Genomic DNA, 12,584 nt, shown 5'->3' with positions numbered 1-12,584 from the left:
CTCAGCAGAGCTCATGTACACAGTGGAGCTGGCAGGCGGGCTGGGAGCAATCCTGCTGCTCCTCATCTTTCTCATCTCCCTCTACAAATGCTACAAGATTGAGCTGATGCTTTTCTACAGGAGGCACTTTGGCAGCGAGGATGTTGATGGAGGTAAGGTCAACCCAGTGCATCTAAAACCTAAAGGCATAAATGGGGTTTACATAAATGCATATCACCCACCCCCTTTTCTTGCTGCAGCATTGGAATGATTTTATGTTGAGAAATGACAGAGTTGTAATTTGTTATTTATGTTAAACCTTTAAATCAGCATACACAGTCTCCTTATTACAAATTGGCCCACTCAGACCAACTACTGTGAATGGCTCTTGGCTTTCTTTCGGCTGCTCCCTTCTGCGGGGGTCACCATAGTAAAGGTTGAATGAATGAATGAATGAATAATGAATAGTGAGTGTTTCACACCAGATGTCCTTCCTTACACAACCTGTGCTCAAACCTGCAGCCACAGTTACAAGACTGGAGCACTGACCACCTAGCTACTCGGACCCAGAGCCAGAGGGCAGGCCGGCTAGGCCGGGCCCTCTGCCCATTCACGTATCTGCCCCATGTTAAAAAGTTGAACCTATGCGATGCAACTCAAGATAGCCAGCAGAAGGTGCTGTAGGCGATTAAACTGGACTTTTAGAGGCGTAAAGATGACTAGTTTTCCAACCGCTAATTTCACAAGAAGGTAGTGGTGCGCGATACTGCAAAATTTGGTATTGATCGATACCAAATAAATACAGGTCCAGTATCACCGATAGTGATACCGATACGATATCCATCCATTTTCTTCCGCTTATCCGGGGTTGGGTCGCGGGTGTAGCAGCCTAAGTAGGGAGGCCCAGACTTCCCTCTCCCCAGCCACTTGGGCCAGCTCTTCCAGAGGAATCCCGAGGCGTTCCCAGGCCAGCCGAGAAACATAGTCCCTCCAGCGTGTCCTGGGTCTTCCTCTGGGCCTCCTTCCGGTGGGACGTGTCCGGAACACCTCACCAGGGAGGAGTCCAAGAGGCATCCTAACCAGATACCCGAGCCACCTCAACTGGCTCCTCTCGACGTGGAGAAGCAGCGACTCTACTCTGAGTCTCTCCCGGATGATCGAGCTTCTCACCCTGTCTCTAAGGGAGAGCCCAGACACCCTGCGGAGAAAACCGATACGATACTTTTAAATAATTACGGTGAATTTTGATGACGTTTAAGTGTTTTGTGATTTTTTTTTCCTTCAGGATAGAATTAGGCAGAGTTTATAAGTAAATAAGGAATATTTTATTATAATAAAAGTTTTTTTTTTTAATATAGAACAATAACAAAACAATTTTCCCCATACCTTGTTATGGCTGGATTTTTTTCCTTAAACAAAGTGCACAAAATGATCACTCAAGAATAAATTAAACATTGTGTTCAGAAACTATGATAATTAAATAAAAAATATCCCTTCATTGCACTCCTTTTCTGGATGTTTTTTCTTGAATAAACAAACAGTACAAAGTTATCACACCGCAAGAAATGTTATAAAGCAGTAAAATATATTTAGGACATAAAGGAATAAAACAAAATGTCTCCTCTTAAGTGAATTTATTTTCTAGGTTTTCAAAAATAATTACAAATCAAAAATAATTAGTGAAAATACAATAAATAAAATGTAAATAATAAAACAACCTCCAAAGCCCTGAGTTCACAAAAAATATTCCCAGAATCCTCTCTGTTGCCCTGCCTGCCTTTGCAAAGTTGCTCTGTGCTGTGACAGGAGCGGCACTTACACAGACAGTTGGCTGACATCTTTGATGAAACCGCAGCAGTGCATACAGGAGAGAAACTGAAGCTAAAGTGTCGATCTCAATACGCTGATATTGATCAATATCAATACCCATGTTGGTATCAATATTATCAATATTTGGATTGATCCGCCCACCACTACAAGAAGGAGAAGAAGGTGAAGAAGACACTTTGATATGGTAAAATGATAAGGTAATATGCACAAATCTAACCAGGAAATGCAAGACAGAATGGAAGGACAGACTATAAAGAAGATTTCAATCATCTGGGAAATGTAAACTGCAGCTGTATTAGATCGAAAAAGGCCAGTACAGCCAGAGGGATTCCTTACTCAAGAGTAGGAAAAGATGAGCTTTCAATGCATTTTTATTACAGAGAGGCAGAAAATCTGATTATTGAGTTCAATAAATTTTTTTTAAAGATGGATTTCCCACTGAGTTTTTTTATTATTATTATTTGCATGTCAGGTTTGTTCAACAAAAGAGTGAAAATGTTCAAAATGTTCAGTTTTTTTTTTTTTTTTTTTTTACATTTTCACGTTTCTTCAGGAGAAGTTCATATACAGTTACCTTCAAGTTTCTGGTGTCAGTGTGTTTCAAACACAATGATTATTGCAGTGCTAGTTTCTAAGATTTATGCAAAAATTGTTTATGCAAACTTGAGCACAATTTATCCTGATGCATGCTCAATAATCCAGATAGAAAAATCCAAGAAAGTGAAATCTGGTCCTCTGGACAGAACACCATGGATTTTGTGGAAAAGGTGAGGGATGTCATCATGGAGACTGATGAAACAATGGTCTCTTTTGATGTCACATCACTCTTTACCTGCATTCCTGTTGATGATGCAGTAGAGGTGGTCAGTTTAAAATTAAAATCAGACACCACTCTGAGCAGCAGGACCACACTTTCCACAGAACAACTGTGTCAACTCTTGAAACTGTGCCTGCAGTCAACCTACTTCACATATGGGGAGCAATATTATAGGCAGAAACATGGGTGTGCTATGGGGTCTCCAGTTTCTCCTATTGTTGCCAACCTGTACATGGAGGAGGTAGAAAAGAGAGCCTTGACGTCCTTTTCAGGGACACCACCAAGTCATTGGTTCAGGTATGTTGACGACACCTGGGTTAAAATCAAATCTCAGGAAGTCCAACATTTTACTGACCACATCAACTCTGTGGATAAATACATCAAGTTCACACGAGAAGATGTAAAAAATGGCAGGTTGGCTTTCTTGGACTGTGAGGTCTCAGTCTCTGATAGAGGACATTTGCAAACTGAGATGTACCGCAAACCCACCCACACAGACCAGTATTTGCAGTTTGACTCTCATCACCCTTTGGAGCACAAGTTAGGAGTCATCAGGACTCTGTACCACAGAGCAGACAGCATCCCCACTAGCTCAGGAGCCAGGCAGAAGGAGAAATCCCACACAAGACAGGCTCTAGTGGATATCCTAACTGGGCCTTCCTGAAAGCAGAGAAGAAACCCAAACAGGACTCCAGTCAGCCATCAGGTGAAAAGGTGGAACCCAGACCCAGACCAGTGGTCATTCCATATGTTGAGGGGGTATCAGAGAAACTGAGACGTTTATTTTCTAAACATAACGTACCAGTGGCTTTTAAACCCCAAAATACATTACGGCAAAGACTGGTTCATCCCAAAGATCCAGTCCCCTGGCACAAACAGAGTAATGTTGTGTATGTTGTTCAGTGTCAGGAGGGCTGTGATCAGTCCTACATCGGGGAAACAAAACAGCCACTGGCCAAAAGGATGGCCCAGCACAGAAGATCAACATCATCAGGCCAGGACTCTGCAGTCTACACTCATCTCCAGGCCAGCGGTCACGCTTTCAGGGATGAAGATGTTCACATCCTGGACAGAGAGGAACGATGGTTTGAGAGAGGAGTAAAGGAGGCCATCTTTGTGAAAAGAAATCGTCCATCATTAAACAGGGATGGAGGCCTCCGGGTTCAACTGTCCCCCTCTTACAATGCTGTGATTGCTAGTATCACTCAGCCCTCTGTGAACAGTAAACAGCCATCAGTGTGCTAATGATCCATTGTTAGGCTGATGGTCCTTCTTGAGCATGTGATCAGCTGGTTTTGGTTGTCAGCAGCAAACTGGTTGATCCACTCTGAGAAGGTGCTATTTAAGAGACTGAGCTGAATACAGCACCTCAGACTGAAGAAGTCTCTCGGATGAGAGACGAAACGTTTCTACTTTTTTTATTTTATTTTAATTTTTTTTATATATATATATGTCCAGAGGACCAGACTTATCTTTTTTGGGTTGAGCACAATTTCTCAGCATTTTCTGGTGACTGTCACTGTTTAAGTTATTTGTTTTGTATTAATAAACAACATACGGTTATTTCAGTTGCAAGGTTATGTCAATGTTTATTTATGTATTTATATAAAATGAAATGACTTTTTACTGGGCCCCCCAGCTGAATTCTTCTGGAGCCGGGTCTGTAGCTACTGTCTCCACTATAAGCAAAAACAGTATTGTCCACTATTACCTTTCATCTGTGAGACATTAAAAACGTATCTTCTACATTTTCACCTGTTTCACCAATCCTCTTAACAAAAGGTAAATGTCAGAAGACTTTAAATGCGCCACTGTAGGTTCATTAAAGTAATTCTGCCCGTGTGTATTTACAATAGCTCAATTTAATCTTTTTATTTCACCTAAAGAACCAAGGATGATTTGTTCTCACTAACTACATCTTCTGAGGTGCATAAAAGTGTGAATGTTTACTACAATTCTGCCATGACTGCACTTGGGAAAAAGGAGAAGGATTTCCAATTTGTTGGCCATTTAAAAACAAATCTGTCTCAATATGTCAGTGAAGGAAGCTCTCATTGTGCTGACGAAGGCCCAAGTATTGGCACGCAGGGACTGCCTGAGCTCAAAACATCCTCCCTGAGTGACAAATTGCAGCAGAAACAGCCTGAAATTGTTGGCAGTTTCTTTCTCTGCACAGCACAGCTAACTTTTTCCTCTCAGAGTTGCCTGTCCTAGAATTTTCCTTTTCGTGTTTTGTGCCTTTTGAACTTGCAAATAATTTGGAAACAAGGAACTTGTCACAGATTTTTTGTTTCTCCAATAGCATGAATTATCTATAGCACAGTTTTGTTGACTCAAACTTCCTACATGATTAAGTCATACTGTCGGGGATGGCTGATACAAGCTGTTTTCAATTTTCTCTCTTTGCTAGGTGGTTAATTTGCGTCGCTGGTTGCTAATTTGAAAGCTGCATTTGATGTTTGGATCCAATGAGCACAGCGCTGGCCTTTCCAGGGAGTTTCAAAGCTGTGCGCCGTTCTCAAAGAGTTTTGGAGAAAAAGCCTCTCTTCCCTCTTTGGCTGGCCCACATTCAAGTTTCTGCAGAGAATAATGACTAGGACTTGCTGAACATGTCATCGTACAGTTTTTTCCTGCATTTTCAGTTCTGATTGTCTTCTGAGGAAATACTTTGAAGTGGGGAAGAGGGTATAGCTTGAGTCTTGATTGGCAACTCTTTTTATCTAACCCATTTTATTTTTATATACACACCAATGTGACAGTGCTGGGAGTTTTGTGCACACTTCTGTATTAAGAATAAGCCGTTCTGTTCAATATTGAGCACAAAGCATTGGTGTGTTGCTTATTAGAGGAAAAGTTCCTCTGTTTTAACATTCAGGCTGTAAACTGGACAGCAGTACTGGAGGACGTCATATCTGAACATCTACTGCTGCTGTGGTTAAGGGGAATAAATTCTACAAGCCAGGATATAAAATTTGACGAAAATGCTGCAAAGAGCAGAGAAAATTGTTATGGTGGTAACTGAGAAAATGTCTTCATAAAACCACATTTTGTCAAAATTCTGATGCAATGAAGTGACATTTTGACTTTAATGCATGTAACTTTTACTCCAAAGTACAACTATGACTTCAAGTACTTTGAGCTCTTTAATTTTCACATCAGCACAGACACATGTAACCAAGGTTTTCTAAATGTGGCTGATCTGGTCATTTAAAGCCATTAGCAGAAACAGCACAGTTGAACACAGTGGACTAATAGATTTTAATGCAAGAAGATCAATACTTTAATGATGGCTACATACACAGAGGTATTACTTCTGTTAACTATTGTTTCTTTTGAGATATAAATACTGCTAATTCTGTAAAATGAAAGTAAAAGGCACCACAACCAGTTAGCACTATAATGTCTCAGTCACTTTTACAGATATTGAGTTAAAATTTAATGTGGAGCTGTTGATGACTGTAAATTGAAACTTTACCCTTCAGCTAATTTTGAAAAACAAACTAAGCCATGACTTAAAATTAAAATTAGTATAAAATTGCCGAACTAAATGTCTTTGCAAACAGATACAGAATAAAAAAATTGACATGATCAAGCATAAAATGAAGGTTTAAATATAGGCACAATGCAATAGATTTTTTTTACAAACAATATGACGTAAACAAGTCAAGGTGAGCTGGTAGACACTATTTATTTATTTTTATTTATTTTATTTTTTTACCCTTTTATAGTTAAGGCACAGTAACAATTATATAGGAAGTGATATGTTTTTATTCCCTCTTAACATCTTGAAAGTCTTTACTATTTTTGTTTGTTCTAATGTCCAGCATTAAAATGAATAACAAACAATCTCTGCTGCAGAAAAGAATTGTTACAAAAACAATATGTGGTTATGAATAAAAAAATTGTCATCACTTTTTATTTATATTTGGTTTAAATGTGAAAGTGTTTATCTACAAATTTAAAAGCAAAAATATTAATTTGTCTGATATAAATGTGTACTGTCCAATTTGCTGGTACCACTTTACAATAAGACTCCAATTATAGATGGCTAATGAATAGTTTGTAGAAATGTTATTAATTCCTCTATAAAAAAAATTCATAAACCATGAATAATTGTTTATTATGCATTAATTAAGGGTGACTGAGAAAGAGAACTGACCCGTTTGTTGCCAAATAGTGAGCCAGATCTGTTCACCTATATATTTCATCTAGAGTTGTTGTATTAAACATTTCAGACTAAGTTACTACCTTGTGCACAATAAGCATTTGTAAACCTAATTTTTAACATATAATATTAGTTGTAGATACTGCAGTTATAAAGTACAATATTATATGCTAAAGAATTAGATTTACAAAAGCTCATTATGTAACTTAGTGTGAAATGTGTAATATAACAGCTCTAAATTAAATATATAGGTGAACAGATTTTGTTCACTATTTGGCAACAAACTGGTCAGTTTTGTCTCTGTCACTCTTAATTAATGCATAATAAGCAGTTATTAATAATTTATGATGCGTTTATAGAGGAATTAAAAACATATCTATAAACCATTTATTATCCATAAGGGGAGACTTATTGTAAAGTGGTACCTGTATTATTAACACATACACATAATATTAATAAATGAAAGAATATATTATTTTAGTCATTATTTGGAAAGTACTATTAGCGGCTGTTACACACTTTGATTAAAAACTGGGTCATACTTTTTGATCTCGCACACACAAACAAGATATGGAACGCTTAACAATCTGTGTGTAGGAGTTTCAACGTTTAAAATTAAAGGCTAGCTTTTTAATTGTTTTTTTTTTTAATGTGCAAATATCTTTTGTCTGTTCACTTGAGCTGTTTTTTGACTGGGCATTGAGAAATCCAGCCGTGACTTATAGATCACCATGTTTATTCCATGTTTTCTATAAATTACTGACTGCTCTTTCTTTTGTCCTTTTTTATTTCAGAGAACAAAGACTATGATGCATATCTGTCTTACACCAAAGTGGACCCTGATCAATGGAGTCAGGAGACCAGGGAGGAGGAGCGCTTCGCCCTGGAGATCCTCCCTGATGTGCTGGAAAAACATTATGGTTATAAACTTTTCATCCCAGACCGAGACCTCATTCCAACAGGAAGTAAGCACTATGGCTGTGTGTGTGTGCTCACAAAGTCACTATAAAAAAAGCAAAGAGAGTTTGATTTTGCTGCATATATAATGTTATTAAAATGTTCAGTGCATTGCTTTACACTTTGTTGTAGTTTTAAGTGATGGTTTTGTGTTTGTCCTTAGTGTTGATTTTCACTGTCTTGTGTTGTGTTGTGCCGTAAAAACCTGAGATTATTACAACTTCCAGCACTCAATCGTAACTCAAATGTCAGCAGATGCTCAGATGGTTCAAGAGCTGGAGATTTAATCAACATCTCAAACTCATTTTGTCCCTGAAGCAGTTCACAAACCATTTTTATGATGGGATGTGGCAAATTATCATGATGGGAAAGGCCACTTTCATCTAATAATATATCACAGCGAGAAATCGTTACGTGCTAACACAATGAGCACTTTTGGATTACAAGGACACCTACACTGTTCAAAGATGTTAAAATAGCCTTAATTTGATATAAAACATAATGTTGCAACATCTAAACCTGATATTAGACATGAGATCTGTTTAGGTGCCATTAATTATAATAAATAAGCATAACATCATCAGCATATGATGGAATTCAATTGTTAAAGTTTATTTGTAGCCTTTATTTAGGCCCTGAAAATTTCTGACCAAATTTAGTGTTTTGTTCAAGCAGCTGGGCTTTTAACCACTTTGATAAAAAGTGCTATTACTTTTTTAAGTAGTGAATTAAACAAAGATATTATTAAAATGACGAAATTTTGAGAAATGCCTTTGACATATTAAATTATAACAGGCTCTTCATGAAGAAGTTGCCAACGGATACTTTAATTACTTTGTATTATTTGCACGATAAGAAAGAAAAGTTGATTGTTCAGCATGAATAATAACTTTAAATCACAGACTGGCTGAACCAACTGGCTACCCCCCCCCCCCCCCCTCGGTAATACCTGAGCAACCCCTATGATGTGAAAGAACCGACCAGGTCACCTTGCTGTAGCTCTAGTCTAGTTTTGATCATGTTCATTATAGCAGTTTTTATTTATGTAATTTTGTGGTGGTCAGAGGTTGTGGTCCCTGTTCATTGCATGAACGTGAACATCTAAACCCTTTTCATCAGCAGCAGCACAAAGCGTTGGTCACTCATGACCATGTTGTTGATAACCATGTTCTTTGTTGTTACATACTTTGACCACTTTAGACAGAAAATGTCTTACAAGAGCTGCAGTAAACATTTTATACCTCGGTCATCTAGCCATCACTCTGTGGCCCCTTTTGTCAGAGTTGCCTAAATCCTGGCTCATTTCATTTTATTTTATTTTATTTTTATTATTTTATTTTAACTTTATTTGGGGGGGGCATCAACTGAAGGGGTAAAATGCTCACTTGCTCACCTGTATATATTATAATTATATATTCTATAATTCTATCGAAATAATCAAGACTTTTTGTGTTTTGTGGTCATAATGTTATGGCTGATTGGTATACATAATATCAAAGTTCATGCTCAATAATCCAAGTCGAAAATCCAACAAAGTTCAGTCAGTCAGGTCATCTGGATGGTTTCTTCTTTTGTTGTGGAGATGTTTCGCCCTTCACACAAAGGACTTCATCAGCCAGAGGAGTCACAACAAACTGAGTCCCACAAGCATCAAACCCACATAGTGGACCAACCAGTTTGCTGGTGATAAGATGGTTTCTGGGGCCTGCCCTCTCCCCCGTCGAATCCTCTGAAGCAGCCAGAGCCATCTTATCACCAGCAAACTAATTGGTCCACTATGTGGGTGTGCTGCTTGTGGGACTCACTTTTTTGTGACTCCTGGGACTGATGAAGTCCTTTGGATGAAGGGCGAACCATCTCAACAAAAAATAAAAGAAACTGTCCAGATGACCTGATTGAACTTGGCTGGATCCATACATAATGTTTCACATTTTCAAAATAAGAAGAAACGAAGAAATGCAATATTCAGAAGGTGGTAACAAGGATCCCTTCCATGTTCCCTCTGAAACCTCCTCAGATAGTAGATCGTGTCTTCTTGTCGGCTGTTCCCTAACCGAATGCTACAGATGAGGGAATACAGTATGCACTGTGTACTGGGAGCTGATATATTGAACAAATTTATCTTCCTTTCAGTTTTTATCCATGCATTAATAAAAATGTGAAAATTCTGTGTGAACGTGTTCTCATGCGAGCAAGCTCGTGCCTGCATAGCACTTGGTCTGCACTAGCAGTACACAGTGTGCTCTACTTTGGAGCGATGCTGCATGTTTGTACTGAAGGCTTCATGCAGAACAGATAAAACGCAAACACGTCCTACTTGGTCCAGACAGAATTAAACATCAGTGGGAAGCATGCGAACGGCTCTGAGCCCCGCTGACTGAGCCGCCTCTATCCTTTAATCAAAAGAAAATTGCCGCAAGCATCAGTGCCAAGCAGAATCATTGCAAATGAATGTCCAATCAGGGGAAACATGCTATGTGATTAATTATATGTGAAATAAAAAGATGAGTGAGCGGATGTGCTGCCACTTTTACAGCGGTGTTATGTGTCTGTCTGTGATGTGTACTTGCCTGTGACCTGAATGTGAACATGTTTATGTTTAGGTCTCACCAATGAGCATTACCAGGATGACACACGACTCTTTGGAGGTACTCGCCCTCAGTCTTTTCCTCTTGCATTCAGCTGCTTTCATCTACCTGCTCCTAGCAGTGCTCCTTAAATCATTAGTTAAAACCATGTTGATCCGCTCATCTCAAACATAAAACAACAATTTACACCAGAAACATACAAATACATATTCTGATGTATTTTGGAGCAACTGTGTGTAGACTGCCCAACAACACCGCCTGCCTTTCACCTTTCAGCAGCGGGCGGTAAAGACATTTTTAGATGTTGTATATATAAATGTTATGTCCTCTTGACTTTCTAGACCAGTCAGCTGTCATTGTCCTGTCTTTTGTCAGACTTTATGTTCATCCGTCATTATGTGTTGTGGTTGGAACGCACCAAATAGTATCAAACCTTTACTAAATGTGCATTTATCTCATAAAATGTTTGTCTTTACTTCCTGTTTCCTGCAGCCTACATAGAAGATGTGGCACGTTGCGTAGACCAGAGCAAACGCCTCATTATAGTCATGACGCCCAACTATGTAGTGAGGCGAGGCTGGAGCATCTTCGAGCTGGAGACAAGGCTGCGCAACATGCTGGTGACTGGTGAGATCAAAGTCATCCTCATCGAGTGTGCTGAGCTGCGTGGCATCATGAACTACCAGGAGGTCGAGGCCCTCAAACACACCATCAAAACCCTCACCGTCATCAAGTGGCGAGGCCCCAAAAGCAACAAGCTCAACTCAAAGTTCTGGAAGCAGCTGCAGTACGAGATGCCCTTCAGACGCACAGAGCCCATGCTTACACACGAGCCAGCGCTGGATGTTAGCGAGCAGGGTCCGTTTGGAGAGCTGCAGACCGTCTCTGCCATCTCCATGGCAGCAGCCACCTCCACCGCCATGGCCACAGCCCATCCGGAGCTGCGCTCAACCTTCCACAACACGTACCACACCACCTTGAGGCAGAAACACTACTACCGAAGCTATGAGTACGACATACCCCCGGGAGGCACCCTGCCACCTCTGTCATCTCTGGGGAACCAGCATACCTACTGCAACATCCCGCTAACACTGCTGAACGGGCAGAGGCCACCCAGAAAAAGCCGAGAACACAGCCTTGAGGAGCCTCACGCTAACAACGCCATGCTCCCTTTGCTGCCAAGAGAAACGAGCATCTCCAGCGTCATCTGGTAGTGATAAGCAGACTCCAAGTTGATGTTAGAGAGATCCACCAGAGTCCGACATGACTGGATTCTGTCAGCTAGAAGAATAAGTGGAGGCCAAAATTGTTTTGGATCAATTTGGCATCATGGCAGCAAGACAAAGGATGTGCAGGATGTTCGTTGATGCGATTTCTCTCGTCTTTCTAGTGGACTTTTTTTCTAGAAGATGTTTTTTTACATAAAATTTAAGGGAACTCAAATGGGAACACTATTTTTTTTTTCTTCAAATAATGAGAAACAAACTCACAAGGACTCCACACCAAGGCGCAAACACACTATGGCAATGCACACATGTACACACTATACATACAAACAAAAGGAAAACAGGGTTTGTACATATATTTGCATTTTATTAGTAGCATCTGTGTTTTCCTGTTTTGTTCTTTTGTCTTATTCTATCATGATCATTGCCTTCTATACTGTAGGACTTTGCTTTAACCTGTTATACAAGTTGTATATTTTTTATCATTTGTTTCTCCTTTCAGGGTTTTTTTTTTTTTTATCCTTACTTTGAAATGCTCAATTTGAAAAAGCGGTATGTCACGTACTTGCTCTGTTGTCTTCTTTTATGTTTGTTTTTTAAATCATTGTGTAGTTTAGAAGTTTTTTTAAACCTTTCTGAAAGACATGGACATTTCAGGAGACCTGAAGAGCTGAAACCTGTTTTTTTTTTTTTTTTTGCCTGTGAAAGGTGTATCTATTTTAAAAAGAAACTCTCTTTGAAAAAAATCATAGAATATGCAAAAAGAGGAGGAGGAGCTGGCAGAAAAAAACACCGCTGAAGATGTTGGGGATCAGTGCCAGTCCCCTCCAATCAGACCGACTGACAGACCGGCAGATCTCTCTCTAAAGCTTCTTTTTTTTTTCTAATAAAACAGTTTTAGAGTGATAGTGAAATGCCTCACGTTGAAAAAAAAATCTGTAGATTATTTTAAAAAATATTCTATTTTTATAACAGAAAAGAATTTGCTTGAGAGATCATACTTAATTGCATTTCATCTTCCA

At 39.2% G+C, this 12,584-nt stretch overlaps 1 protein-coding gene across 1 annotated transcript in view; it reads left to right on the top strand.

The window, feature by feature from the left end:
- Positions 1 to 11,683, top strand: part of LOC119419680 (interleukin-1 receptor accessory protein-like 1-B) — a 23,639-nt gene extending 11,956 nt beyond the window's left edge. The window contains exons 3-5 of the mRNA XM_037687047.1: positions 9 to 152; positions 7,586 to 7,756; positions 10,829 to 11,683. Coding sequence (XP_037542975.1) covers positions 9 to 152; positions 7,586 to 7,756; positions 10,829 to 11,550 — 1,037 coding nt within the window. The 3' untranslated portion in view covers positions 11,551 to 11,683. The remainder of the gene's footprint in view (positions 1 to 8; positions 153 to 7,585; positions 7,757 to 10,828) is intronic.
- The last annotated feature ends 901 nt before the right edge of the window (positions 11,684 to 12,584 follow it).

The sequence above is a fragment of the Nematolebias whitei genome, chromosome 13, assembly GCF_014905685.2.
Source record: "Nematolebias whitei isolate Nwh7 chromosome 13, NemWhi1, whole genome shotgun sequence".
Classification (NCBI taxonomy): domain Eukaryota; kingdom Metazoa; phylum Chordata; class Actinopteri; order Cyprinodontiformes; family Rivulidae; genus Nematolebias; species Nematolebias whitei.
Note: the sequence above shows the minus strand (reverse complement) of the source record. Positions and strands in the feature narration are given on the sequence as shown.